This window comes from Mesoplodon mirus (genome assembly GCF_964341445.2).
Source record: "Mesoplodon mirus genome assembly, chromosome: 7".
Classification (NCBI taxonomy): domain Eukaryota; kingdom Metazoa; phylum Chordata; class Mammalia; order Artiodactyla; family Ziphiidae; genus Mesoplodon; species Mesoplodon mirus.
The window spans coordinates 80,692,356-80,720,135 of NC_138983.1; the positions used below are offsets into that span (position 1 = coordinate 80,692,356).

At 53.3% G+C, this 27,780-nt stretch overlaps 1 protein-coding gene and 1 pseudogene across 2 annotated transcripts in view; both read left to right on the forward strand.

Moving 5' to 3' along the window:
- Window positions 1-27,780, forward strand: part of LOC309808828 (centrosomal protein of 78 kDa-like) — a 1,511,271-nt pseudogene that overhangs the window by 1,452,418 nt on the left and 31,073 nt on the right. The window lies entirely within an intron of this gene.
- LOC309807080 (BCL-6 corepressor-like) lies at window positions 2,989-27,020 on the forward strand. Its single transcript, XM_082626301.1, is given in 18 exon segments — window positions 2,989-4,121; window positions 5,441-5,460; window positions 5,463-5,518; window positions 6,467-6,523; window positions 6,525-8,648; window positions 8,650-8,670; window positions 8,674-9,291; window positions 9,935-9,988; window positions 10,455-10,641; window positions 16,009-16,254; window positions 16,697-16,939; window positions 17,521-17,702; window positions 17,951-18,184; window positions 22,872-23,038; window positions 24,189-24,334; window positions 24,770-24,847; window positions 25,012-25,168; window positions 26,591-27,020. Coding segments are annotated over 18 exon segments (4,971 nt in total). The 5' UTR covers window positions 2,989-4,032; the 3' UTR covers window positions 26,883-27,020.

A 27,780-nucleotide genomic window follows, 5' to 3' on the forward strand; every position in this document is an offset into this window, starting at 1 on the left:
GCCACTGCTCCTTCCTTTGCAGCCTGTTTGTTGCCTGCCAAGGGAAGTCGCCTTTAAAGAAAAAAAACAAAATAAACGTTCTCTCCTTCTCCTCATTCCATAATGGTGTCTTCATGGCAGGAATCGGCAGAACGGTGGTGGGTGCAGCTGGGGACCCGTGTGCCCCCTCGTGTCTTTTCACAGAGGGCCAAAGTGCCCTCGCTCAGGGATGCCGAGGTTGGGGGGACAGCTCCTAATCTTGGTCCCTCTGACCTCTTTCTGCCAATCAGGCTCTTCTCCCCAGCGTCCAGGCCAAGCTCGGATGCTAATCATAACTCTTGGCTCCCGGACCAGATGACTGCCCAAGTCTGTCGAGGGAGACTCAAGCTCTCCTGTGCTTGCCCCTAGGGCCAGACCGAAAGCCGGAGACCACGCGGCAAGTCTGCGTTTTGCAAGCCGGGTCTCTCCCAGAACTGGGTGTTCAGCGGGCAGCCACCACAATTCCTGGTCTGTTCTTCAGAAACCAGACGCTCTTCCGTCTCCCCGGCTGACCCCTTCTGTTGGCCACCTTCCCTCTTCATCCCTGTCCCACATCCTTGCCCCCTTCTCTCCACTGCTGGAAAAAAAAGGGTTAAAACCCAGAGCCAGGGTATAGCTTAGCAGCTCCCACTGGAAACAGGTTGGTGCTTGTAAAGTGCTTTTCATGACTGACTTCACACATCTTGGCACTCCAGAAGCATCACCCACCTGTGGAAGAAAAGGGGGGGTCGTTGAGAAATAAGGGCAGATGAGCCTCTTATATACAGCAGCAAAGCGCCTGCTCTGTCTGTTATCTAAATCACGTCATTTGCACCCTGCAGCATGACCCACAGCCAAGGGTCAGGGAAGTCACTTTTGAAGAACTTTTCCTTGGAGGTTAAAAAAAAAAGAAGAAGAAGAAAGTAAGAAAGACCCCCAACTATTTCAATAGCCGCTTCTAGAAGAGGAATGGGGTGAGCGTGGCGGTGTCTCTGACCCTATCTCTGTGTCCCTTGTGCCCACGATCCCCTTAGTTAGTTTAGTTCTACATCCCAGAGAGATGGGGGGTGGGCCCGTTCTTCAGTGATGGTGGGGTGTACGCAGTATGGCCTTTGCCCAGGATGAGGGTGTTCCTGCCCAGGATTTGGGCTGTCACTCTGGAGAAGGGCCTCACGCCAGGCAGGGCCCCCAGCTCCTTGGCCCTTTCCGCTCAGGTCCATCTTTGGCCCGGAACCTGAAGAGTTAAAAGTCTTTAGCTCGTTGCAATGAAATTATGGCTGGCAGTGGCGCCGCTGTTTGTTCAACAGACCTCCACTTTTAAACAGTTCACAAAAAGTTCATGGGGCAGCTAAAGTTTATAAGTGTGTGTGTGTGTGTGGGGGGGTAGTCAGCAGGATCCAGTACTGAGCCTTGCCCCTCCTCCTCTTGTTTCTTCACGGCCAGCCCCCCGCCCCGCCCCGCCTCCACTCCCGTGACACCGGACCACGCGCGGGGCCTCAACCCTCCATCTGACCCTGTGCACGTAAGAACACTTCATCCTGACACTGGGTGTTATTTATCTGTGCGGCGTTAATATTGAAAACCCCACCAGTCAAGACCTGGAAGGGCGGGGAGAGGCTTTGAAAGCACCCCATGGTCCCAGGTGTCTCTAAAGTGCATTCCCCTCTCATGCTAAGTCCAGGCCGCCCTTTCTAAAGAAAAGCCCTTTCAAGGGAAGGGGGCTGCTGGCCCTTTTTGAGGGGAGGGGAGAGGGTTCAGTAGGATGGTTGTGGCAGGGGCCTTTCTGTTTCCTCAGTCAGGTGCTCAGAGGTCCTTGTCCCAAGGTGACAACTGAAGGAGACATGTAAGAGGCAGCTTGTGTAAGTTTTGAAGACTGGAGCACCAGAAGAAGATTGGGGCTTCGAGGGCACACACGCTTCGTCCCTCATCCTTTTCTTAAGGGTTTGATGGAGTGACCCTTTGGCTTCTGGTATAATGTCCAAATTTCATCATGACACCCAGCCAGGGGGTGGCATGGTGTGGTCCTCCCGCTGCAGCCGCGGCCAGGACACTTGCACCGAGGAATGTTGCTCCTCCACCTTGTAGATGAGGCTTCCCTGGACATCTTCCTTTTGGTCTTCCTTTTGTAGAAGGGGCTGCAGGGGTTAGGGAGGGGACACTTTGTTGACGTGCCTTCTGGTCGGCCCTGCACTACTGGTGGCCTGCCCCCAACTTGATTTGTATGTTCGAAACACGGAAGAACAGCCCGTGAGCCCCCCACAGAACCTTCCTTGATGCCCAAGTCCATCTGAGTCCACCTTTTCGGGGCACTGTGGCCAGCCACTGGAAATGCCCCAGTCTGTCTAAAGAAAGGGACGCTTCCTAAAGAAATAGCTTCTCTAGAATCCCACCAGGCCAGACACAACTGGGAGATCCCTGCCTCTCCTCCAGCTTCATTGTTGAGCTCTAACTACGCGCCGTGTGTCTGCGGCGTGGGGCTCTTGATGAACAGATGGTGTTCTCTTCTGTATAGGGGCCGATGGGGGGTGCTGGTGGACAAAAGCCTGTGTTAGGACAAAGAAATGCAGAGGGCTAGCCTGGCTGGCTTTGGGATTCAGGTCTCCCAGGTGCTCCCCGACCCCACCCCTAGTCACTCTCGGAAAAAGAGTCCCCAGTCCTTGGTGGCTCCCACCCAACAGACCTGGCAGTCAGCTCCGTGTGCTAAAGTGTAAAAGCAAGCATTTGCGTATTTTTTCCTGCTAACAAAGGAAATGTGTCGACTTGGGGAACATTTGGGCTTTCGGGAGCTGTGTGGGTGGGTGTGTGAGGGAGGAGAAAGAAAAGTTGCCCCCATGAGCTGCACACCAGTGATTTCACACTCAGGTTTGGGTCCTGTGTAAAAAGGCCGTGGCTGGGGGGGGCCCTCCCCCGCCACCCCGCCCCGGACAAGGGAGTCTGTGAGCAGGGGAATTGCCTAGGGCCATCGGCCAAGGGCTCCCCTACTTATTAACCCAGCATTTAACAGCAGGATATGGAGCTCAAGCGCAGTCAAAAGAAACGGCTCAACCTCCAAAGAGCAATTAAAATCCTGCACGAGGATAAATCACGCGCCGCGATAATCCTGTGAATAAAATGCAGCTTGTCCTGACGCTTCACTCATGCAGCAAACTAGAATGTGGTGTGGGTGGGGCTGGTGGGCCGGGAAGTTAAGGAGGGGGCGGGGCTCTCCCCTGTGCCTGAGCAGCCTCCCCCCTCCTCCCGGTAGACGGAAAACGGGTGGCTTCTGCTTGCTCCCCGTGGGCCGGAATCTTGCAGCCCCAGCCCCAGCCCCAGCCCGGCAGCCTGGGCTGCTACGATTTCTGCACTCGCTCCTGATTGCTGGTCCCCAGCGAGCAGGCGTCATTGAATTACTCAGCCCCCTCCCTCTGCAGCTCCCAGGCCAAACCACCCAGGTTTGGGGCTTAATCTAATCTAGGGCTCGGGTGGGGTGGCTCGCCAGCCCACTGACTCTTTTTACCCCTCCATCTGTAAGTCACACGCACCGCAGCCGTGGAAGTGAGTCGTAGTTTGGGCCGCCACACCGGACTGTTGTGCCTTTTATCCCACACCCCACCCCTGTCCCCAATCCTTTCAGCCACAAGAAGAGTCAATGTGGGGCTCCCTGGAATCTAGCACCGTCCACTTTCGATCCAAGTGTGTTCTCCAAAAGGCTGGGAAAGGGGAAGGGAGAAGGGAGAAGGGCAGGTTAAGGGTGTCATGTGCTGTACCTTGAATGGTGTGGCCTGTGGCTCTTGAACTCTCTGCATCCCCAGCGCCTCCTGCCAGGGAAGTTCCACCTCCCTCCTTGAACCTCTGGCTCAGGTGTGTTCCTTTGCTTCTGGCCATCTGTAGAACGTGGAGCAGGGTCTGCCTTCCCAAGTGCATTCTGTATGAAGTGCCTAGAAGGAGGGTTTCTCTTGTTCCCTCTTTGGCTCCTTTTTTATTCAACCTCCTGGGCTTCTTTTTGTTTTAAACAGACTAGACGCTTGAAGAAAAGCTGCCATCCAAGAAGACGACATGCTTTCAGCACCCCCCCCCCCGTATGGGAATGTTCACAGCTGGATGAACAGCGAGAGGGTCCGCATGTGTGGGATCAGCGACGACAGGTAAATGCGCGTGTCCGGCTGAGGCCTGGGGAGAGCGTGGGTCCTTCCTCAGGGCTCCTGAGCAGAGCCCCCCCTTCATGTCCTCACAGCCAGAGTGGGCCCTAAGGGGGTAGGGGGGAGATCTCCTGCCTAGCTGGTGGCCCTTGATTTACAGTTTTAACAGGCAACCTGGCTCAGCGAAGCATTGCCGCCCTTTAAGAGGTTAGCCCCTAAAGCGGCCTTTGAGTGCACTTTCGTCCTTAATTTATTATTTCATATTTACGAAGGAGAATTAATCCCAGTCTATATGCTGCTTTAACTCTAAATGTCAGGAGTGTGGGCCCAGGTGGATCGGCCTTCGATGTGCTTTTAAAACAAATAGTTTGCTCAGTAATAAATGGGACGATAGCCACCCTTCACACCATTGAAGCCCAGGGTTTCTCTGCATCCTCCGCCACCTGTTAAGCGAGGCCACTGGCTCCTGGTTTCAGTCACCCGGCAGCTCTGTTATGCTTCCTCATCAGTAATTTTGGAGTGCGGGGTAGAGGCAGCTAAGCAGTAGATAATTGAAGCTGCTCTTCCGGGTAATGATGAAACTTCTCTCTGCCGCTTGTCAGTGATTTTATCCTGGGGATTTGGAAGTTGGCACCAAGCACTTTCTTTATCGATGCTCTCTGATAACAAGTTCCAGGGGCAGCCGCAAGCAGCCTGGCACAGATGTGCGGCTTCCCCTGGAGCAGCTGACATTTGTATGATATTAGTGTGTTATCCCCCCATCATTTTGATAGAGGCAGTCAAATATGGCTTCATTATCACCATGGAAACCAGTTTCATAGGACATGGTACCTAACTTGGTTTGGGGAAAAGTTTTGAAAGCCTGTCCTCACCGGTAACACAGAAGTGATTGATGTAGCCAGCTCGCAGACTCCAGCCTTGAGGTCCCCACTTTGGCTTTGGACATTGTATTACTTCATTCCTGTCCTCAGGTAGAGCTTATAAGGGTCTGCTAGGACAGCAGAGCCCGGACTGTCCTGCCCGGCCTCTGTGGAGGAAAAATTGTGAGGGTGACGTGGTTGTGCAGAATTTCTGCCTTACCCACCTCGAGGACATAGCATCTGTGATTTCACATCCCTGTTGCCCTGCCTTTCCTTTGTTTTTCCCAGTCCCGTTGAATCACCATTCGGGGACAACTTTCAATATGGGCCATTGGGGAGGATTTTTTTTTTTTAAGGGCAGTTGGAAAAACGGAGTTATTAGAAACTGGTCTATTCTGGGGCAATCTATGAAAGATGGATTAAGTGAGGAATGCTTTCATGAAGTTGGTGTGTCCTTCTAAATAGGAAAATTCCTGTAAACGAAGGTGCACTTCAAAGGCCGTACTGGAACTAAGGGAAGAAAACCCCTTGAATCACAACGTGGTAAGAGATTAATGGCTTCTGTTGATGTGCTGAGTATCAGTGATCTGTAATCAATCGTGCATTCATTTGCATACCATTAAAGGGCCTTTTGGGGGCGGGGCGGGGTGTTTCAGGGCAGGGCTGAGTAGAAAGCCTAGGCCGCAGGACGAAGCCTCACCCAATTTCTTCCTGGCTCGCTTTCTTGGCTGTGCTCGCCATTTACATCCTCGTCCCCTGGTGACTGGTGGGATACGTACCGCCTTTTCTTCGATAAGCTACGTGCCACATCAGTGCTCCCAGCTGGATAAATGTGTAGCCTCCAAGTAGACCCTTAGGGTTTCCCTTCCCAGTAAAATATGAAACAGAGCTGTCTTCAGATACCAGGGAGAGGAAGTCAAAAGACACAACTACAGTTTGACCCGTGGCCTCTTTATTGATTTAGAAATGAGACAGCTCAAGTCCTTCATTCCTTACTGTCCCCCTGAAGATTGGTTTTTGTTATGTTAAAGAATGCCTCCCCGCTCCATCGGGGGGAAAAACGCAGTGCACATCGCCCCGCCCTAACCTGACTGGGGCCTGGGGAGGGTGAGTCCGAGTTCTGTACCCCACGAGGGTGGTTCTGAGAGCAGTGGAGTTGGTATCACCTCAGTTGCAGCAAAGAATTTCTGCTGAGAAGGTGGATCTTCCAGAGTTAATAGATGACTGAATTAATGCAGGGGCCTCAAGTCTACAGGGGCCAACGTTTTCCGTGCTTTGAGGACACTAGTTGGACACAGGTGAGGCGGCAGGCAGAGGAGGGTTCTGGATAAGCGGGGAGGGGGCCAAAGACCTTGTGAATCCTTTAGTTTTTAACCGTTTCGGCTCAGATGTTGAGGCTGATGTCCTATTGAGCTAGTCCGCGGTTTCTCTTTGGGATGGGCTGCTTTGAAGGCATGTCCTCGGTAATACCCATATTCTTCTTCTGCGAAGGTGGACGCGACCACGGCCCATCGGATCGATGGCCTGGCAGCGCTGAGCATGGACCGCACACACCGGCCTGATCCGGGAAGGGCTGCGTGTCCCCGGAAACATCGTCTATTCTAGCTCGTGTGGACTGGGCTCAGAGAAAGGGCAGGAGGCTGCCACAACCATAGGTGGTCTGGGGTTTTCTTCCGAAAGAAACCCAGAGATGCAGTTCAAACCGAATACACCCGAGACGGTGGAGGCCTCCGCTGTCTCCGGAAAACCCCCAAATGGCTTCAGTGATATATACAAAACGCCACCCAGAATACAAAAAAGTGCTGTCCCCACAGCAGAAACACTGGGCTTGGACAGACCTGCCAGCGACAAACAGAGCCCGCTCAACATCAATGGTGCTAGTTACCTGCGGCTGCCCTGGGTCAATCCCTACATGGAGGGGGCCACGCCAGCCATCTACCCTTTCCTCGACTCGCCAAAGAAGTATTCCCTGAACACGTACAAGGCCTTGCTACCTCAGCAGTCCTACGGCGTGGCCCAGCTGCTGTATTCTCCGGTCTGTACCAATGGGGAGCAATTTCTCTACCTGCCGCCACCTCACCACATCAGTCCCCACATCCCATCATCCCTGGCCTCGCCCATGAGACTCTCGACGCCTTCGGCCTCACCAGCCATCCCGCCTCTGGTCCACTGCGCAGACAAAAGCCTGCCCTGGAAGATGGGCGTCAGTCCTGGGAACCCGGTCGATTCCCACTCGTATCCCCACATCCAGAACAGTAAGCAGCCTAGGGTGCCCTCTGCCAAGGCGGTCACCAGCGGCCTGCCGGGGGACACGGCTCTCCTGTTGCCCCCCTCGCCTCGGCCTTCACCCCGCGTCCACCTTCCCTCCCAGCCCGCTGCGGACACCTACTCCGCGTTCCATAAGCACTGTGCCAGGATCTCCACCTCGCCCTCGGTCACCCTGTCGAAGCCATACATGACGGTCAGCAGCGAGTTCCCCGCGGCCAGGCTCTGCAGCAGCAAGTATCCAAAGGCTCCAGAAGGAGCCGAAAGCACCCAGCCAGCTCCCGGGCACACCCGGAAAACAGCAGGTGAAGACAGAAAAGATGGCAGCTCACCTCCTCTCTTGGAGAAGCAGACGGTTACCAAAGGCGTCACCGATAAGCCACTAGACTTGTCCTGTAAAGTGGTGGATGTAGATGCTTCCAAAGCTGACCACATGAAAAAGGTGGCTCCCACCGTCCTGGTTCACAGCAGAGCTGGAAGCGGCCTAGTGCTCTCCGGAAGTGAGATTCCGAAAGAAACTCTGTCTCCTCCAGGAAATGGCTGTGCTATCTATAGATCTGAGATCATTAGCACGGCTCCCTCGTCCTGGGTGGTGCCCGGGCCAAGTCCTAACGAAGAGAACAATGGCAAAGGCCTGCCGCTGAAAAACAAGGCCTTGGACTGGGCCATCCCGCAGCAGCGCAGTTCTTCGTGTCCCCGCATGGGTGCCGCCGACGCCATGGTCACTAACGTTTCGGGGTCGGTGTCGAGCGCCGGCCGCCCAGCCTCTGCGTCGCCGGCCCCAAATGCCACCGCCGAGGGCAGCGAGACCAGCAGGAGCTCCGTGGATACCACGCCATCCGTCATCCAGCACGTGGGCCAGCCCTCGACCACACCTGCCAAGCACAGCGGCGGCACTGGCAGCAAGGACGCCAAAGCCAGCAACCCAGAGCCAAGCTTCAAAGCGAATGAGAATGGCCTCCCGCCGAGCTCAGTATTTCTCTCACCAAACGAGGCGTTCAGGTCCCCACCAATCCCCTACCCCAGGAGTTACCTGCCTTACCCAGCGCCCGAGGGCATTGCCATAAGTTCCCTCTCCTTACACGGCAAAGGCCCTGTCTACCCTCACCCGGTGTTGCCCAATGGCAGTCTCTTTCCTGGGCACCTCGCCCCAAAGCCGGGACTGCCCTACGGGCTACCCACGGGCGGGCCGGAGTTTGTGACCTACCAGGACGCGCTGGGGTTGGGCATGGTGCATCCCATGTTGATACCTCATACGCCCATCGAGATCACTAAAGAGGAGAAACCGGAGAGGAGGTACCGGTCCCACGAGAGGACCCGCTACGAGGACCCAAGCCTCTGGAACCGGTTTTCTGAGATGCTGGAAGCCGGCAGCACCAAGTTACATCCAGAAGTCCCCGCGGACATAGAACCTAAAGCCCAGCCCCAGCTGAAATCAAGGGAAGACCGTCGTCAAGAGTGACAAGCTTGTCTATGTAGACCTCCTCCGGGAAGAGCCAGATGCGAAAACCGACACTAACGTGTCCAAACCCGGCTTCACAGCTGAGAGTGTCAGCCAGAGTGCCGAGCCCACCAAACCCCCGCCTGACCCGGCTCTACAGCCACACCGGGATTTCATTGCCCTGAGAGAGGAGTTGGGGCGCATCAGTGACTTCCATGAAGCCTATACTTTCAAACAGGCTCCGGGCCAGCCAGTCTCCGGCTTAAGCAAGGAGAATGTTCCAGCGGTAACCAACAAGGAGAACCTGGCGACGCCGGTCTCGACTCCATTCCTGGAGCCGACCCTGGGGAGCGACAGCTCTGCGGTCACTTTCGGGAAAACCCAAGAGGATCCCAAACCATTTTGCGTGGTGGACGTCACCCCCACCTACACCAAAGACGGAGCTGACGAGGCAGGATCAACCGATGGCAAAGTTCTGAAACCGAAGCCATCTAAGCTGGCAAAGAGAATCGCAAACTCCGCTGGTTACGTGGGTGCCCGGTTCAAGTGTGTCGCTACCGGACTGTACGCAGACTCCAGTCAGCTCGGCCGGGAGCAGCGGGCATTGCAGGTGAGCCCCCCACACCCGAATTTCAGGAGCCTGAGCAGTTGTCAGGTTTTTGTAATGTGTGAAGAGGAGGGGGCCGGGGGTATGATAGGGCAGGACACCGGGCTGATTTGGTTAATGAAGCTTAGGATAATTTAAATGTTTGAAATGTGTCCAGTAAGGGGACGTAAGTGGATACTTGAAGTTATTCTGTAGATTTTAAGCGAACTCCACTCGAATGCTGATAACGGAAGTTTTAATTATTGCGAAGGATGTCTAAAAGACATTTACCTATCAATCGCTTTGATTTCTCTGCCGTTACTGTACGTTAACAAATATACCTAAAAGCGCTGCTTAGAATGCCTTACGTGATACTTGGTGGAGGTGTGTAGCGGCCGCATGTCTGTGAGATTCGTGCAATTTTTTTTTCCACCAAAAAAACAAACAAAACAAAAACACAAACCTTGCTTAAAGGGATAGAGTATGTATTTAACTTGCTAGTGAATGATAGATGTTGTAGAGGAATTTCCTTAAGATATTTTACTTTTAATTAAAAGACAAATAAAGCCAAATTGTTCTGCAATGTTAAGAAAAAAATTGGTTTATGCTTATAAAAATGGATGAAGTTATCTAAATGATCCATTGACTGCCGATTTTAATGACATAGATGGAAGGATTACAAGAGGACAGTATTTTATGTCTACCTGCTGCTTACTGTGAGGTCAGTTCTTCAAATTTTTATTACTAGAATCTTCCATAAACCTTTTGAGTTAAATTTCATTTCCAAATATACAAAGGGAAGTTTGTGGGCCATGGTCGTCTTTATTCACTGTGCATTTGTTTTCTGTTGTGTTTTTGTTTCGCTTTCTTTGCATTGTGTTTTTGTTTTGTTTTATTTACCTTCGAAAGAGAATGTCTGTCTCTATGCCACAGTGTATGTATGGCTATACATACACACCACATATATCTCTACATACATATGGCTTTACGAAGAAAGAGTGTGTGACTAGTTACACATAGACACACTTACGTTTTTATCGTTCAATTTTAAAATATCTCAGTTGTATCATAAATTGTGGTTGGTTTTGGGCAAACTTTTCTTTGAAGATACTTTCCTTTAAGGTAAGGGCAGTGAAATAGCTTTGGTGGTAAGGTGTGTCTTTTTACCATCTCCGTTCTCTTTGTAGCGTGCAGTGATGCGCTTCTCCGAGTTGGAGATGAAAGTGCGAGAAGGTGGCCACCCCACGACCAAAGACTCCGAGGTGCGCAAATTCAGCCCCGCTGACTGGGAAAGGCTGAAAGGAAGTCAGGACAAAAAGCCAAAGTCGGTCGCCCTGGAGGAGGCCATTGCCGACCAGAACGACAGTGAGAGATGTAAGTGAACCCAGGCGGCTCGCGTGTGGTACCACGTCGGTGGGAATGGGGCGGTTCCGCTCCCAGTGCCGAGGGAGGTGAGAGGAAACAATACGCTTCCGACGGCCCAGCGTCTGGGTGCTGGCTGTTCGGAGAACGGGCTGCTCTGGCCACCCTTCCCAGCTGTGGATTGCAAGGCTGGTTGTCCTTTTGAGTGTTGCGGCATCCAGGAGTGAAGCACCTATGAAATGTTGTTTCCTGGCACGCATCTCCTTTTTCCGGAGCAATGCTAGTCCTGTAGTTAGTAATAGTCTGATACAGTAGAGCAGAGGAATGGCGGTGCAAGACCTCCAGCATAGCAGGTATGTGTTCTGTTTTGGAGCAGGTACGGATACGGGTTTTTGGTAGCAGTGGAATGACACTTGCAGCCAGAGCCAGACCCTCCAGAGTGACAGTCTCCTGTGGGAGGGAGTGGAGAGTACTCGGATTCTCCCTCCAAAGGCAGAGGTTTCATTAAAGTGAGATGAGGGCTGATGAAGGCACCAGAAAGACGAGCATAATTATTTTCTGTGGCAGGCTTGTTTGCAGTCATTAGGAGTTGACAGCACGCTCCAAGGGCGTGGGATCAACGAGGGCGTTCTTCCTACCAGACGGGGTGTATTCTGTTTTGGAGGCCAAATTGGAGAGAAAGCTAGTGTTTGCCTCGAGTCACACTCTGTGGTCCCATCAGCTGCTCCCCCACTGGGGTTGACTTCGGGCTTTGCCCTCGAGACTTCCTGGGCTAATGAGATGTGTTGGCAGCAAGTGGAGGTCTTTCTCCCGCTTTCTTCAGTGTGCGTGCTTGTGGCCTGTGGCCTGCAGCCTGCTCCAGACCCCAGAAACCTCACCGGCGATGGTGAGTGAGGGCACCTAGGTGAACGTCGAGGACAGGGTGGGCGTGAAATCCTCCTGAGACAGGACAGTCGGGGGTGGTGGGCACGTTTGGGAGGCCCAGGCCCTTGGACCCAGTCGTAGGGTCAGCGTTCGCCCGCACGCTTGGGTCGTGGGTGCCTGATGCAGTTTGGGAAAATTGTGGTCAGCCACAGCGTGTGCTCTCTCTGCTGCTTGGAGCACTGCCCTCCCCCAGCTCATCTTTGGGGTCAGACAAAGGCCTGTGGCCAGGGTTCTGGGTAAGCCACACCGGGACCGGTTTGTCCTACGTGGCTCCCGTAGAAGGGGATTTCTGGGGCTAGTCAGTGGCGGCCTTACCCGAGGGATGGGGCTCTTGATGTGCCTGGAGTAGACGATTCCGAGCTCCTCCCCCTCGGGATTGGAATGAAAAACGGAGGGTCCAGGCCTCCCTCCTTGCCTGTGCTCACAGCTGACACGCAGCCCTTACCCTCCCGAGTGGCCTCATAACTCAGCTCTTGGGGAAGTTTCTCAGAGAGATGTGATAAAAGTGGGCAAGGCCAAGTTCACGGGGCTGCACTTTTCTGAGGAGGGGATCTGCGTGTTGTGGGTGGACGGTGAGGGAGGCTGGAGGAAGGGAGCGGGCAGTTAACCGGCCTCGAGTCTTCTCGCCCTTTTCTCCAGCAACGTGGCCAAACCCAGGGTGGCCGCTGCCCTTCACGTCTCAGTGGCCTCACCCGCCCTTCTTCCCAGAGACGTTTGTGTGCGTCCTTCCCAGTCTTTCCTGCTGAGCGTGGAGACGAGAACTCGGTGTGGCTGATGGGGAGCAGGACCTGAGCCCCAGATGATTCCGAAAGCCCCCTCCCCCCACCGCCTGTCTCCAATCTCAGACCGACCGACGGGTCTCTTCCTGGAGCACCCGGGACATGGCCCAGTGAGCCATGAATCGCCACCATGGCAGGGCAGGAGTAGGGTTGGGGAAGGTGAGGGGCTCTGTTTGAAAGGTTGGGGCAACGGAGGTGGGTTCCCCACCCACCCTCTGTCTTGTAGAGACGTGGGGTTTGTAAATAGCTGGTCAGGAAAGGTCACCTGAAGGGGCCACTGTTCTTACCGCGGCCTCCACGTCCAAGGCCCAGCAGGTGTTCACTCCATTCAGCTGGATATGAACGGGCCTTCTTGTTCTCGGGCCATCATGTCTTGAGCTGATATGGGCTCAGGTCCTTCTCATGGGTGTCGGTGTGGCCGAGAGCCGAGCTGTGAGCACATGGGAGCTGGGGCGGGGATTTGGGGCGGGCAGGGGTCACAGAGAGGGTCCAGGATGCCTTCAAGATGCCTTCCCCCTTCTGAGGCAGCCCCTACCCATGGAGGGACCAGGAGCTTCCAAGGTGGTGGGTGCTGTTTGCGTGGCCCTGGTTGTCCTGGTGCGGGTGCATCTTGTTGCTAGGGGCTTGTTTAAAGAAAGGAATTAACTTGAAAACACAGTGGCCGAGATACTCATTTATTCTTTATGATCACATGGGTGGCTGAGTGAAATTTTTATTTTGGAAGTTCACCAAATGAGTTGGGAGGTTCCTCAGACTTGGAAGTTCATCACTAGGAACCCTCAGTGGCATTTGAAGATGGGGCGGGGCAAGGAGGCATTGGTCCCTTCCTTCTCAAACTTGGAGTAATCATCTCCCTTGCCAACCACTTGGCTGGGACAGGCCTAGGACCTGCTCAGTGGCAGTGCCTGGCCAGGAGCTGGAGGAAGCCTCAGTCGAGGGGCTTCATGAAACTTCTTTGCTCAGGGAACTTCTCTTCCAGCTGAGCACCTGCACGTTTGTAAACTACTTTGGAACAGAGACCCCCTGCACCCCTTGTGTAGCGGGTGTAACTTTGAACAAGGTTAACCCTGACTGGAGGTGCTATAGTTAAGCTACAGAGAAGGGGATTTTAATCCTGGGGAGCCTTCCAGCGACTCAGAACCCTCTCACCTCGTTTAGGCCTCACTGGGCATGGCTCAACAGTGGTGAGGGTGCTTTGCTGCCACAGTGACTTGTAAATGTTGCTGTGGTGATGCTTCTGTGAGGTGATGCTGTGGTACAACCATAATGAATTTGGGATATACGTGCTGTGAGTCATAGGACCATGCTGCAGGGACCACGTTCACATCTTGCTTAGACTGGGTGACCAAGGGCACATGGCTTCCCACTTTTAGAAGGGCCAAAAGTAGCAATGATGGCAAAGCCTGATGGTTAGGATCCCCGTGTATCTATTTATCTCCCCATCTCCTTTGCCCTCAAGGGTCATCCTCCTGTGGGTCGTGGTTAGAACAGTCTTTGAGAAGCTCCAAGTGACACGGAGCCTCTACCCCATAGCTGGTGGCCATGGGCATCTTGGGCAGTCGGGGTGGGTGTCCTTCAGGGTTATTAGTGGCCTGGGTAAGGTCACACTAGCGTAAGGTCTTGGGGGGCCTTAGCTGAGGGGACTTGAGATCTTTGCCCTAAAAGGCTCCGGGGTTGGGGGAAGGGTGGATGGACCTAGTTTGGAAAAAGAAACTTTCAAATTGGACATGGGGGTTCTTAAGGTAGCCCTTCCATTCCTCCATGGATCCCCTCCCACGGAGCTTTTAGGGAAGGCTGATTGGACCAGATTGGACCCGAGAAGTCCAATGGTGTAACCAGCAGGGCTCACCTCTTAAAATTTCCTACATTTCAGGCCTGAGATTCAGGCTGGTCTGAAAGTCTTGGCATCTTTTGGTTAAAGGGATTTTTCCAGCCTTTCTCTGTGCTGAGCCCGGCCCGTGATTATGAAGCCCACCCCTGGAGGGAGGCTAGCAGTAACATTCCCACTTTACAAGTGAAGGGGGCCGAGTTGTAAAGCGGCGCCATTCCTGCCCGAGTGTTTAAGAGGGTCACAGAGCAGCCGGAGTGAGAGCTGCAGCACGCCGTCTTCACCGGGCCTGCGGTAGCCTGGGCTGCATCACCCGTAAGCACAGGCCAGGAGTTTGGGGTTTCTCCTGCTGCCATGGCAGGAGACCCTCGCGGTTGGGGTGATTCCACCATTCCGGCAAGAGTAGATGGGGATCTGCCCCACCTTGGGATACCCTTGGAGAAAAGCTAAGTGTGTTCCACCATTGAGAGCACAGGTCAGGCTAGCCCAGGCCAGGGTGAGGTTCATCCCCACAACTGGCTGCCATTAAATGCTGGGAATGCCCCCAAGAGAGGCTGATCAGGGGACCAGCCGGCTGGGCAGAAGTGGGAGTGATACTTGAAGTGGTCTAGGGAGAGGAGGAATGCGAGCAGCATGTGAGGGGTGTGTCCATGATTTCATCTAGAAAAACGGGCTGTGGGAGCTTAGCTCAGGTGTTAACGAAATACCAAACTCATACACCCACCCCCACCCCCGGCCAGTGATGGACACAGGGTCATCTTCGGGGAACTCTTTAACAGCACAGTGATCATTATGGAATTCTTTGTATGTTAGAAACAATGTGACTAGCAAAGCAGTTGAACTGTTTCTTTGGCTAGAGCAAAAGTGAGGAGTGATGTTAGGCTGGGGTGATTGGAGGAAAAGCCCCAAGTGGATGCTAGATTGAGCAGAGGGGGCAGGAGCAACACAGGCGGAGCTGGGGTGTGAGCAGTTCAGCCCTGCCCGCCACATCCCCCCACCCCACCCCCATGAAGGGGGTTGGAGTCTTGTCTTTGAAATGTCCTTAGATGCTTGTTGCCTGGGAAGGAAGGCGTGGAGACGTGCCAGGTGGGTGACTGGTGTCACTGAGGGCCTTCTTCCTAGACAGGAAATAGGAGCAGCCCCTCGATGGCAGTGAAATGCTTTTCCCCCCACGGGTGTGGAAAGAGGACAGACGGACTTGTAGCAATCTGGTTGAGTTCTTTGAAATTGCCGTTGACCCTTGTGTGTGCACCAGGAAGCCTTTCCTTTCCCTTTGCCAGGCTCCTCTTGCCTTGGTCTCCCCAGCTTCCCAGCCTCCCACCATTCTTTCCCTACCCTTTTTCTTCACCCTCGCCCCTGCTGACCCAAGTGAACATGGGTGCTATGTCTGTGTAGATGGCAGTTGGGGGCTATTTGGTCTCTTGATGACATCAGCCTTTTTTGTTGACTAGCAGCTGTTTCCATAGTCATTTGTAGCTCTGCCCTGATTGGTTGGCTCTTACTGTGAGGTCACTCACCCCCCCTTTAACAGTAAGCCACCTTGGAGAGTTAAGCAGTTAGGGAGTGATCTCACATGCCTATAGAGGGATGGTGTAGATGCCTCACCTCGACCCTTGAAGGATGGATTGTGAGTGGGCTACGCGCCTCATTTTCTGCTTTCTTTGCTGGTTGTGTTCAGCTGTCCTTCCTTTGGGACGTCTTTCTGAGGGTTTTGTGCTTCCGGCGTGTAAGGCCCCTGGTCTCCAAAGGGGGGTGGTCTGTTGGTAGCAGATTGCCTTGGGCATGGGGGTCCTGCCTGCTCCTGGTGACCTTTGTTCCCTCCTTTCCGGGTTGTCTCCCCTCCCCTAGGGGAGTGTTATGATGGAAGCAAACCTGACCCCTTCGAAGCCCCAGAAGACAGTGATCTTCCTGAGGACATGGACACGGAGCCCCCCAGAGAGTCCCCCGCCGACCAGGCGGCCCCGGACGCGTCACGCAGCCCCACCCTCCGGCTGAACAGAAAGCGCAAGGTGTCTGGCAATAGGAACCACACTGAGACCACTGTGCTCCCGGAGGACTCTCTGCTGAAAGCCAAGCCGAGACGGGTCTCCAAAGGTGGGCTTGGTTTGGCTTCGGGCCCGCAGGGCACCCTACGGAAGTCCTGGAGCGGAGCAGTGGAAAGTTCCAGTCCCACCCTGGATCCCTGGGGGGAGCCACTCACACCTCCCCACCCCCCACCCCCATGCCACCCCCCCACCCCCCCAAAGCCAGGTGCCAGGGCTGGAGCCCAAAGGTGGCCAAAGGCAAATAGGCCCCCTCCCGAGACTTGGTGACAAGTTCCAGCCAACACAGTGACCACACCCCTCCCCTCCCCCACTCCTGTTAGTGATGTGTACGACAGTTTGTTCCCCGCCCCGGGGGGCTTCTTCATTAATTTGTAGTTATTTCTCCATTAGCTGACTGGCCTGAGAGGGAAATGACAAACAGTTCCTCTAACCATTTAGAAGAGCCACATTATAGTGAGCTGACCAACCTGAGGTGTGCATTGAATTAACAGGGCTCCATCCCAGAAAGCAGCGCCGCTTGCTGCACCTTAGAGAACGGCGGGAGCAGCAGGTGTCGGCAGCAGAGAGCAAACCTGGCCGGCAGGGCAGGACGGAAGTGACTCAGGCGGTCCAGCCTGCGGTCACCCCCCAGGGCAATAGTATCTCCGAAGAGAAACCTGGCAGGAAAAGGGCAGAGGCCAAAAGCAACAGAAGCTGGTTGGAGGAGTCCCTTAAATGCAGTGACAATGAACAAGGTACGCACGGGGCGGGGGGCGCTCCTGGAGGGTGGATCACCCGCCCTCTGTGGGAAACGGCCCTGGAGGGGACCTGAGCGCCATCCAAGTTGACAAGAGTAGCGTGTGGCGAGCGGGGAGTTTTCTTCATGAGGTCCTTTCAGCCTGCACACTTCCTTATGGAATGGACAGTGAGGCGGGAGCTCGACTTCCTGGGCTGCTCCTCATCACCCAGCCCGCAGCTGGGCAGGAAGGGAAGTCTTGGGTGACCCCGGGCGCTTGTCAGTGCCCTCATTCCAGCCTCAGGCTGTCCCCAGTCGCCCTGTCCCGAGCACCCAGGCCCCCCACGGGTGGGGACGGGAGCGCACGAAGGGCTGGCTTCTGCCCTGTCTTGCGGCCCTTTGAAGCGACTTGCCATTTGGCGTTTCGTGGGTTAGCCTATTTGCCGGTTGAATGTGGGATAATTAAAATATTAGTGCTTTGAAAACATAATTGGTATATCTTTAAAAACTGAATCTGCTCCAATGATCAGTGCTAACAATGGGCTTTTCTTTCCTCACCGGCTACAACTGTGTAACGCCCGCTGCTTCTCCCCCTGACAGATGTGCTGTGCATGGACGGAGAAATGGATCGGCAGCCTTCGCCCCTGCCGCAGAAATACACCGACAACAGCGAGAAACCATCCGCGAAGCGACCGTGCAAAACCAAGCATTTGATTCCTCAGGAGCCCAGGCGGGGCTTGTCGCTGCCAGGGGACTCCTACGTGGACAATGCGGATGGCAAGGTACCTCTTGCCCCTGGCTCTCCCCCGCCCCCCGGGCCTGTGCAGGCACATCCCGCCTGCCTACTTCTCTGCTTCTGGGGACAAAGCTTTCCTTTTCCTGAACCCCTCCCCCAAAAATGTCACTGCCCCTTCCTAGGGGACCTGTCTCCTGGGTGGTGGTGAAGTTTCCAGCGAGTAAAAATGCAGCCCCTTCCTCGCGCCCCGCCTCCCTCAGACAGAGAGGAGGAAAAGTGCTTTCCTCCACTCAGGAGCGGCCTGAGCCCAGTTCCGACTATGATCTTTCGCCGGCCAAGCAGGACCAGAAGCCCTTGGACCGTTTGCAGCAATTGTTACCATCTTCCCAGGTCTCGCAGCTGACATGCTCAAGCTCCCCTCCAGAGACCACCCAGTCCCGCCCGATGCCACCGGAAGCGCGGAGACTTATTGTCAATAAGAACGCAGGCGAGACCCTCCTACAGCAGGCCTCCCGGCTTGGCTACGAGGTGAGCATCCTTGTGGGTGCCCCGGATTAGGATCCGCCGGCTGCTGCTCCTTGGGTGGGGGACACACTGGCTGGGGATGGGGGGCGGGTCTCAGAGCCCAGCCCCCTCCACGTGGCGGACTGGGCTGGGTGTTCCAGCAGGGTGTTTGCGTTGGCCCCGCTCACACTGCGGGCTCTTTGGTGGCTTGTTCAGTCGTGGTGTGAAAAGAAAGGCAGGCCTCTCTGATGTTCCGTTCCCGTTCAGGCAGGTAGGCTGCTTCGGCCAGTCCGGCTCACTTATCTCTGATACAAAATCTGACCTAACCCAGGGCTTGGCGACCAGGGGAATTTTAATGAGCCTTTTGGATTCTGAATAGCAAGAAGGAGAGTAGTTATTAGCTCTACTAACTTGTGCTGTTTGGGGCAGAGTGATGCCCCTGTGGGGTAGCGGGTGGGACGTGTCTGTGCAGAGTAGGGGTGGGAGTGGGGCAGACCTGAGCAGTCTCTTTCTGAGAGGGCACGGGAGCCGAGGGCTGATGGGCGGGGAGCAGGGGTTGAGCCTTGCACAGAACTCCCTGTCCACACTGCTGTATCCCAACCCAGCACGGCTGATGACAGTGATGGCCTCTATTGCTAGAGCAACATAGAAAGAGAGCTGATATCTGCCTAAGCCCGTGTGATCTGTAGTAACTCCTTTCACCCTGTTAACCTCTTCACTTGGGAGTAACGAGTACTAGCCCACTCTCGGATGAGGAAACTGAGCCTCAGAGGGGTTAGCTGATCCCCGTACAGGTAGCAATCCAGCAGTGCTCCACAGCCCACCACGCTCCTCAGCAAGACTGGCTCACACTGGAATTGCCCTTTTTACAGTTCAAAACCTCTGTGAGACAGATGCCTCTCCATGCCCTGTGCAGTTCCCCCACCATACTTGTCAGTAGCAATTGTGATGTGATAGCCCACAGGGCAAAGGCATTTTTCTGTGCTGGCATCAGCCCTCTGGGAGTTGAATGGTGACAGTAAAACGCGGTTCAGCAGGCTGAGCGTGGAGGTGTGGCTGAGCACTGGGGTGGCAGGACCCAGGCTGGCCCGGAGCCCTGGCGCCCACACCCTCAGCCAGCTCTGTGCCCCTGTCCCCCGTCTCCCGTCGTGTCCCCCCACCCCGGTCCGTAGTGCCGTGAGCCCTTGGAAGTGTGCCTGCCTTGGCCCTAAGGCCTGACTGTGGGTGGGAAGTTGGAAGCACTAGGGCTATGCTTAGTTTGGGGGTGTTTTGTTGTTGTTGTGGGTTGAATGTGCTCTTGTGTATATCTACACGTCTCTTGGAGACCTCTCCATTAGCTAGAGAGCACTTTGTGGTAGTTAGCGCAGTTACTTGCAGGTGAAGTCCAAGGAGCACCCAGTTGGTTTCCCAAGAGCTGAGAGCGGGCGCCTGGGAGGACAGAGCAGATGTTGCACATAGTGTTGAGCTAGACCCCCCCGTGGTTGAGAAAATAGTCTCCTTGCTTCCAGCAAACGCTGGAGGTGGGGGGGAGACCCCTAACCCCAACTTTTGGGTTAGGGTTGAGAAAGTCGACTCCCGCTTCCAGCAAATGCTGGAGATGGGGGTGGCGGGGTGCTGCTGCACCCGCCGTGGAGGGCGGGGCTCCGAGCCCCACCTGTGAACTTGGCATCATTTCCAGCAGCCTCCCTTTGGGACCAGAGACGTCAAAAGACCCTCGTTGGTCCTCTAAGACAGTTTCCATTTTGGTTTGGTGGCTCTGAGGCCTGGACCAAGGGGCACTTGATCCATACTTTTTTAGGCTACCTGGCCTTTGACTGCACAGGAAGCCTTGGGAATGTTTACGGTCGGATTTGTTTTTTTCTTCAAATGTAAATTTCAATATGTAGATTCCACAGATCACCAGTGTTGATGCTGAACATTGTGACAAGTAGATGAACGCTTTCAACTTTGAATCCAACTTTCTGGGATTTCTCTGGGCAGAATTTTAAATGTTGGGATGATGGCCCAGTTGGGAGATGTGGCAGCTTCAACCTTTTAAAATTGAAGGACAGTTTGCTTAAGCAGATAAGGGTGTGGTTTGGGAGGGTTTTCCTGAAGTTTTGTCTTCAGCATTCTTGGTTATTTTCTTCTGCTTAGCCAAAGATACCATGTGCAGTATAAAGGCTGTCTGAGCTTTATGTCATGATAATCTGGTTCTGGAAGTTTAGAAACACACTCTGGCTTCAGATCCGCGTTAAATAGATCACTTGCGTGGCCAAAGACCTCAAACCATTCCCTCCTGGGAAAAAGGCTTCTATTTCTTAGGCTAAAACGCCCGTGTGCAACCACATGCTTGTGCCTTTAGCGGTGATGATTAAATTTTCTATGAATTGAATAAGTCATGTTTTTTTAAAAAGTTAATGAGGCATTTAATTAACTAACAACGTCGGGCTTATGGCCTTTATGGTTACATTTTGCAGGTAATGGCATTCGGCTTATAGCCGCTGAACAGAGAGAGCTGTCCGACAAAAGCAGTTTGACTTTGCTTGGGAATGGCTGGGCTGCCCTTCGGACACTCCCGTTTATTTCTAGCGGAGAAAATAAAACCAAGGAATGTGTTGCATCGACAGACTCGCCCCGCCTCTTCACCTTTCATAGGTCTAGTACTTCATGTTAATTGAACTTGGGGTTTAATATCTCTGGGCCTCAGTTTCCAAGTGTTGAATGAGGATAGTACTACCTTCCTTTCCTGGTAGCTCCTGGGTTCCTGTGGGTGACAGAAGACGTCCTCGTCTGGGGAAATGAGAAGCACTGTGTAAATAGTGGGATCAACGTGGTTGAGTTAGGACAGCCCGTGGCCAAAAGTCTGACCTGGCCATGGGGCTACTGCTGCCTTTGCTGCCATCTTCCAGGAGAAGAGAGTTGACTTACCCACCAGCTTGGACGGCCTTTCATTTCTAGGTACCCTTGAATCTGCCCTAGTAGTGATGAAGGTTTCCAGGCGAAGGCCATGATTGTCACAGCAAATAAACCCTGGGTTGAGTAAATTGATGTGTGCACAGCAGTTGGTGGCCTTCAGAACTGATCCCAGAGCCACGTGACAGGGCCTCTCCCTGGCTGGGGCACACAACTCATTAGCTTGCAGCCGTCCACTCAAGTCTGGCTAGTGAGGGCCTGCTAAAAGCGCAGCAGCTTCATGCGGTATCCTGGATACCAGGGCTCGGGGCAGGTGGCCTGGGAGCCCAGAGGATTGTGGGCTTTCTGGCAGGTTGGGATGTAAACGGAGAAACGCATTCGTGGGCGTGCCTTTTCTCTTCCTCCTCTTGTTTTGGAAGGGAGCTGCTGCAGTGACCCGAAGTAACAGGGCACCGATGGCCAGGTTTACCAGCATGCCCCATTGGGTTCACGTGGTAAGCAAATGGAACATTCTAGTTCGCTCCCAAGTGAGTGGTCACCTTTGATTGGCGTGTCCTCCAAAGGGCATAAAAGGTTTTACAGAACCCATCTCGCACTTATGGGCGGCTAGAATGACGCCCTTTTTGGGTTTAACAGATGAGTTACCTGAGAGATGTCACAAGGAGGCCTGTTCTGACCCCATCGCATCCCCCCTTACCCTGCAGACCATGTGTTGGGCCACATGCACGTTGTGCCTACTCCCAGCTCTCAGAACCTGCCGGCTCTCTGCTGGGCACGACTTACCCAGTATAAACAGTATAACGTGTTTTCTGGTGGCAAATACTTTCGATGTGTCTGAAAACTTTCTTAAGGTAATAAAACATTGAATAAGTTCCTGCTCTGCTTACTGGGAGTGGTTCATATTAATATTTTAACAAGCCAAAGAAAGAAGGTTAATAACAGTGATTCTAATGCACAGTGTTGACACAGAACATCTCCGGGGTGGGGGGTGGGGCGGTGAACGTTTTATTTGATTCTTGAAATGTGGAGGTTGCATCCTGTGGTGTATCAGGTTCCTGTCATTAACTTGGGGCAGAATCAGTCTAAAATTTTCATATTTACTCGAGAGGGTGGAGTGAGGCAAAATAGAGGGTGGGGTTATTGGAGGCATTTTGTGTCATTCCTCGAGGATGGAGGAAGAGAGCTTCTCTTTAACTCTACTTAACGTACAGACAAGAGCATCTGAGGCCCAGGTTCTGATTTGGGGTCTTAACAAGGGGCGCGAGGATGTAGCTGACCTGGGTGTCCCTGCTTCTCTAAGCTGGGGAATGTTCTCCGGCTGATTTAAGCTCTCTTTAAGTGTTGGTCATCCATACTTTTATCTAAACTTGTGTTATCGTCCACTGCCACTGACCGAACAGACCCATCAAGTGAGAATGGTCTGTGCTTGGCAATGTGTCATCTAAGATGTTAGCAGCCGTGACACCTCTGTACTGGTCACGTCGGCCCCTGGGCTGAGGGCTTTCATCGCTATCCGAATGCGTCCTCTCAGCAGCCCTGTGGAAGCTTGGAGAAGTTCAAGGGTAACTTGCCCATGGCCAGGCCAGTGGTGCAGCAGAGCCTTAGACAACACTGTCTGCATCTCCAAGCCCTTCTCACGCACTCTCGCCCCCCACCAGGATGCCTGCCGCCTGCCCGCGCCATGGTGGGCTTTTGGCCCCGAGGATGTATGCCTTTGAAAGTGGGCACCGCCAAGCTATGGGGAGGTCACGCTTACAAGGTTCACTGTATCGTGGTCTGATGGTATCTCCTCTCCTCTCCTCTCCTCTCCCCGTAGGAAGTGGTCTTGTACTGCCTGGAGAACAAGATTTGTGATGTGAACCACCGCGACAACGCGGGTTACTGTGCCCTGCACGAGGCTTGTGCAAGAGGTTGGCTCAACATCGTACGACACCTCCTTGAATATGGCGCCGATGTCAACTGCAGTGCCCAGGATGGAACCGGGTCAGTGGTGGTCTTGCTCTTGGCCTGGCCCTGTTGGGGCATAGGCAGTGGTTCTTAGGGTGTGCAGGGAACCCCAGAAGGAAAGATGGAGAGTGAGTGCCATGTAAGCACACTGGTGGCGGAGTCCTCTAGAATGGAATCGGACAGATCTTTCTGGCAAATTTACATAGAACTTTAAAACTCTGTGACGCTCTTATGGACAGAAGTCCCTGAAAATGTTGAGCCTGCATGAATAATCAGGGGTGTTCTCTTTTAAGACCCTGGACTCTTCACCAGCGTCTGTTGAATCTCAATCTTGAACATATATGTGAGTTGAAAGTTGCAGGAGTACAGACAGGTCCAGTGGCAACTGGCTTGATAGGACCTGCCGTGTCCACCCGCATCCCCGGGCCTGGCCCCCACTCTGTCCTTGACCTCGGTTTATTGGCCAGAGGCCCAGGTCTGAGTCAGCCCAAGCATCTCCCTGGTTGTACCTGGGATGCCACCACGAGGCAGGGCACTGGGGCTTTCCTGACGGTCATAAAATGAGCAAAACCGTAAGGTATTTGGTGGTTCATGGTTTCCAAATAGCATCCTTTCTGGATGGGACTGTGGACAGTGTTCCTGACCCCAGCGGACACGAGCAGGAGGACTCTGTATCCTCCTGAGAACTCGCCCTGCCTGTCGACTGCTTCTGGGCGAGAGGGTTGATCACTCATCTCCAAGTTGGTTTCAGGAGAGGTTCCACTTTGCCCCTAGTTTCTTTTACAAACTGCACTTTTTGGGTTTTGTTTGTAATGGTGTAACAATGGCTTGTCGTATCTGCTTCCGTGGTGCTGGGGTTCTTCCCCCCAGCCCGCCGTATGTTACCTTCTTACAGTCTGTCACTATTTAAGTTCATTGGAAACGTTTTCATCGTGGCCTGAGTTCCTCCTTGGGCCATGCATTAAGAGAGATTTGCATTGAAGAATTAGGCCTGAGATGGTCCCTTCACCTGTCCCGTAAAGGGTTATGTGTTGAAATAACAGAGTAATTTGTCGCAGCGACCGTACACTCACCTCCTCGGTGAAATAGCGCGCCTACGAGGCTTGGCCACACACGCTCGATTTTGCCCCGTGTCCTTAGAAGCAAGCGTCGCGTGCACAGGTGTAATCCCCCGCACCTCTCCTAGGCCTCTCCACGATGCTGTCAAGAATGATCATCTCGAAATTGTCCGCTTGCTCCTCTCCTACGGTGCTGATCCTACCCTGGCTACGTACTCAGGTAGAACCATCAAGAAAGTGAACCACAGCGAACTTCTGGAGAAGTTCTTAACAGGTACGGCAGAGGTCAAGACACGGTCTTGTTCAAGCATCTAGACGGTGACTTCACAGCCTTTCACCTGGGTTCCCCCTACCCCCACCCCCCGTTTACTCTAAGTGACCCTTTACTGGGAAAAGCGGCCCAACGTTAGTCTGTCAAAGAAGAGATACATACTTTGAGTTTTGCGAGGTGGGGGGCTGGAAAACTCTTAGCTAGCCAGGCTAGCTTTTGTTTGGCAGGCTGGGGCGGTGAGGCGGGCAGTCCCTCAGGAAGGCGGGTGGACGCGTGGGGAGGTTTCAGTCAGATACCTGGAGGCGTGTGCAGTGGGACTTGTCAGGAGGTGACACCAGCCCCAGCGTGAGATGTTCCCGAACTCCAGCAGCATTTGCCTCTTACCAGCAGGCGTTATCTTGTTTCTCTTTCTCTCTCTCTCTCCCCCTCTCTCTCCAGACTGTTTAAATAACCTGCAGGCTCCTGACGATGGTAGCCCCGGTTGCTCTTCGGAGTTCTCTGGCAGCTCTGTGTGTGGTGAGCAGCCTTGTTCGTTTCAGTTGGGCTTGTGGGGGTGGGGGTGGGGGTGGTGCTGTGAGCAGGACTTGCTTGGGAAAGAATTTTTCCAGGGTCCTTTTTGGCGAACAGCTGGAATCTTGCTCCAGCTTACTGACCTCTCTCTTGTTTGCCCCCCCGTTTAGAACCAGATGATGAAAGTGGTTACGATGTTTTAGCAAATCCCCCACGACCGGAGGACCAGGATGACAGCAACGAGGCCTATGGTGACCTATTGGAATCTGAATTTTCCCAAGACCCCCTTTTGCCGTGTTATAACGTCCAGGTGTCCGTCGCTCAGGGGTGAGCGTGGCCAGCGTGTGGTCGAGAGCCAGCCCAGCTGCTCTGTGGGGTGGCAGGAGTTAGAAATCCCCTTCAGCAGATGAGGGTGGCTGGGTTGGGGGGTGAGTGAATTCCTCACCAAGTGTCCACCGACCTCACATAATGCAGTGGAACTTTTCCAGAAAAGTTTGGGGGGTGGGAGGGCTCCCCAGCCAACTGCCCTCATTGGAACACACCCCTAGAGCCCAAAGGACACGGGAGTCAGCGACTGCAATTGCAGTTTCAGTCAGTAAACTCTTGGGGAAGGGATCCTCCCCAAACGGCTACCATAGGGGCCTTCCAAGGCGCGTGAGGTCCACGGGACGATACTGATGTGTACCCTCTTCTCGTATAAGATTAGAGAAAGCCGTATGTGTCACCTGGGCTCTTATGTGTCTTCAGATTTGCTTAGATCGAGTCTTGTCCCCACGGTCGGGCCACTGTGCCCCATGACCAACCCTTCGGAGTGAACACATCAGGAGACCTTGCTCTGCTGTGTGTTGACCCCGGTGCTTAAGGAGTAGCATCCTCCTTGGACTCTGAGGCTGGGAACGTGTCTGCCTTTGTGGTGACATTCTATTCGGGATAGAGATGATAAAGCGTGACAGGGTATCAGGAAGGATTGTACCACCTCCCTTCTCGAAAAATCCTCACGGCAGCATTGAGGGGCGGGTTGGAGGTGTGGGAAAGGAAAGGAAAGCCAGGTGACCTCGAGTGTTTCTCATGCTCTCTCCGTGAGGGCCGGAGGAGAGGAGAGGTCAAAGAGGTGTTTGCCATCTCCCTTGGGTTGGCATACAGACTGGTTTTCCCTAGTGACTAGAACGGGGTGCACTTACTTGGAGAGGGGTGACCTGAGTTGTGACCAGAGCCAAGGCAGCACTGGGGTGGCCTGCAACGAGGCTCATTCAGGGGCGCTGCTCCTGCTTTTGTCTAAGTTGGCTGATCCGCCCTAGGTGGCCTCTTAACACATGCACATGAGTCCAGAGTTCCCCCGCTAGAAGTAGATCTTCCGGGCTTCCCTGGTGGCACAGTGGTTAAGAATCCGCCTGCCAGTGCAGGGGACACAGGTTCGAGCCCTGGTCTTGGAAGATCCCACATGCCACGGAGCAACTAAGCCCATGCGCCACAGCTACTGAGCCTGCGCTCTAGAGCCCGCGAGCCACAACTAGAGAAAGCCCGTGCGCAGCAACAGGCCCAACGCAGCCAAAAATAAATAAATAAATAAAATTAAAAAAGAAAAAGAAGAAGAAGTAGACCTTCTAAGGACAGTGAGAAGTGGGGTGGGGGAGGGGTAATCAAAGTGGAAGTAGCAGGCCCTTTCCCCGCCAGGAGACGGGTAGTTCGTAGTTGGGAGCGCCTCTAATTTTGCCGGAAACTCAAACCACTGTCCTTTCTCTTGTGTAGGCCTCGTAACTGGCTGTTGCTCTCAGACCTGCTCAAGAAACTGCAAATGTCCTCCTGCATATTCCGCTGCAATTTCCCAAATGTGAAAATCGTCACCATCGCGGAGGCCGAGTTCTGCCGGCAAGTGTCAGCAAGTCTCTTATTCTCTTGCCCCAAAGACCTGGAGTCCTGTAATCCAGAAAGTAAGGAGCTCTTAGATCTGGTGGAGTTCACGAACGAGCTTCAGACTCTGCTGGGCTCATCCGTGGAGTGGATCCTCCCCAGAGACCTGGACTCAGACGACGACTGGTGAGCTCGCCGGGGCCCACCGTGTACAGTGTGTCATGGTGTTAATCCTTGTGCATATGTGTCCTAATACGACTATTTCTGTAAAGAAAGGACACTATGAGACACGACTCCAGTCGGAAGGACCTCAAAACATGTTTTTTTCTTTTTAAAATTTGAAGTCAGTTTTTATGAAGTTGTTAATAAAGTTTCTTTACTTTTCAATGTACACATGCTTCGGAATATGTTTGTTTTTACTCGGAACAATTGTTTCTTTTCTTTTTTAAGGAGAAAAAAAAAAGGCAAAGGAGCTCCACACTTTGACTTAATTTCATACAAAGCTCCGACGACAGAGGCCATAACTGTTGAGAGTTGCTTTTGGGGCAAATTAAACCAGTAAAATTTTAAACTCTTCCTGCATATTAAAGGGATTGAATAAATTGGCCACTTTGGTGCACCTGTGTCCTGCGAATTGTCCAGTTGGAGATGGAGGTTTAGAAAGTGAGTTTCAGTCTTGTTTAAGTCTCTTCCCATCAGACTGGTCTCGTGATTTCCTACACACCATGTTACTTCCTGTCTACCTTGCCTTGGTGTTGTTCATGCCTGGATTGTCTCCTGTACCTGCTCAAACCTTGGTCCATTCTCGTTTGTACCATGGAAGTTTGTCATGCTGGATACTGTCAGAACTAATTTTACTTAAGTTTGCGTTAAGGTGCAAAGCACACGTTTTGTATATTTTCTGTTTTTTGTGTTTGTCTATATTTTATGGTTTCGCTTCAAGAAATATTATGGGACGGGAAATAGCAAGATGTAAAGAGCAAAAAAGTCATCATTCTCTTTCAATTGTTAGAACATCTATCTGCAATCATAATTATGATGCACTGTGGTATGTGTTAAAATAGTAAATACATGTAACGTCCCGTAGG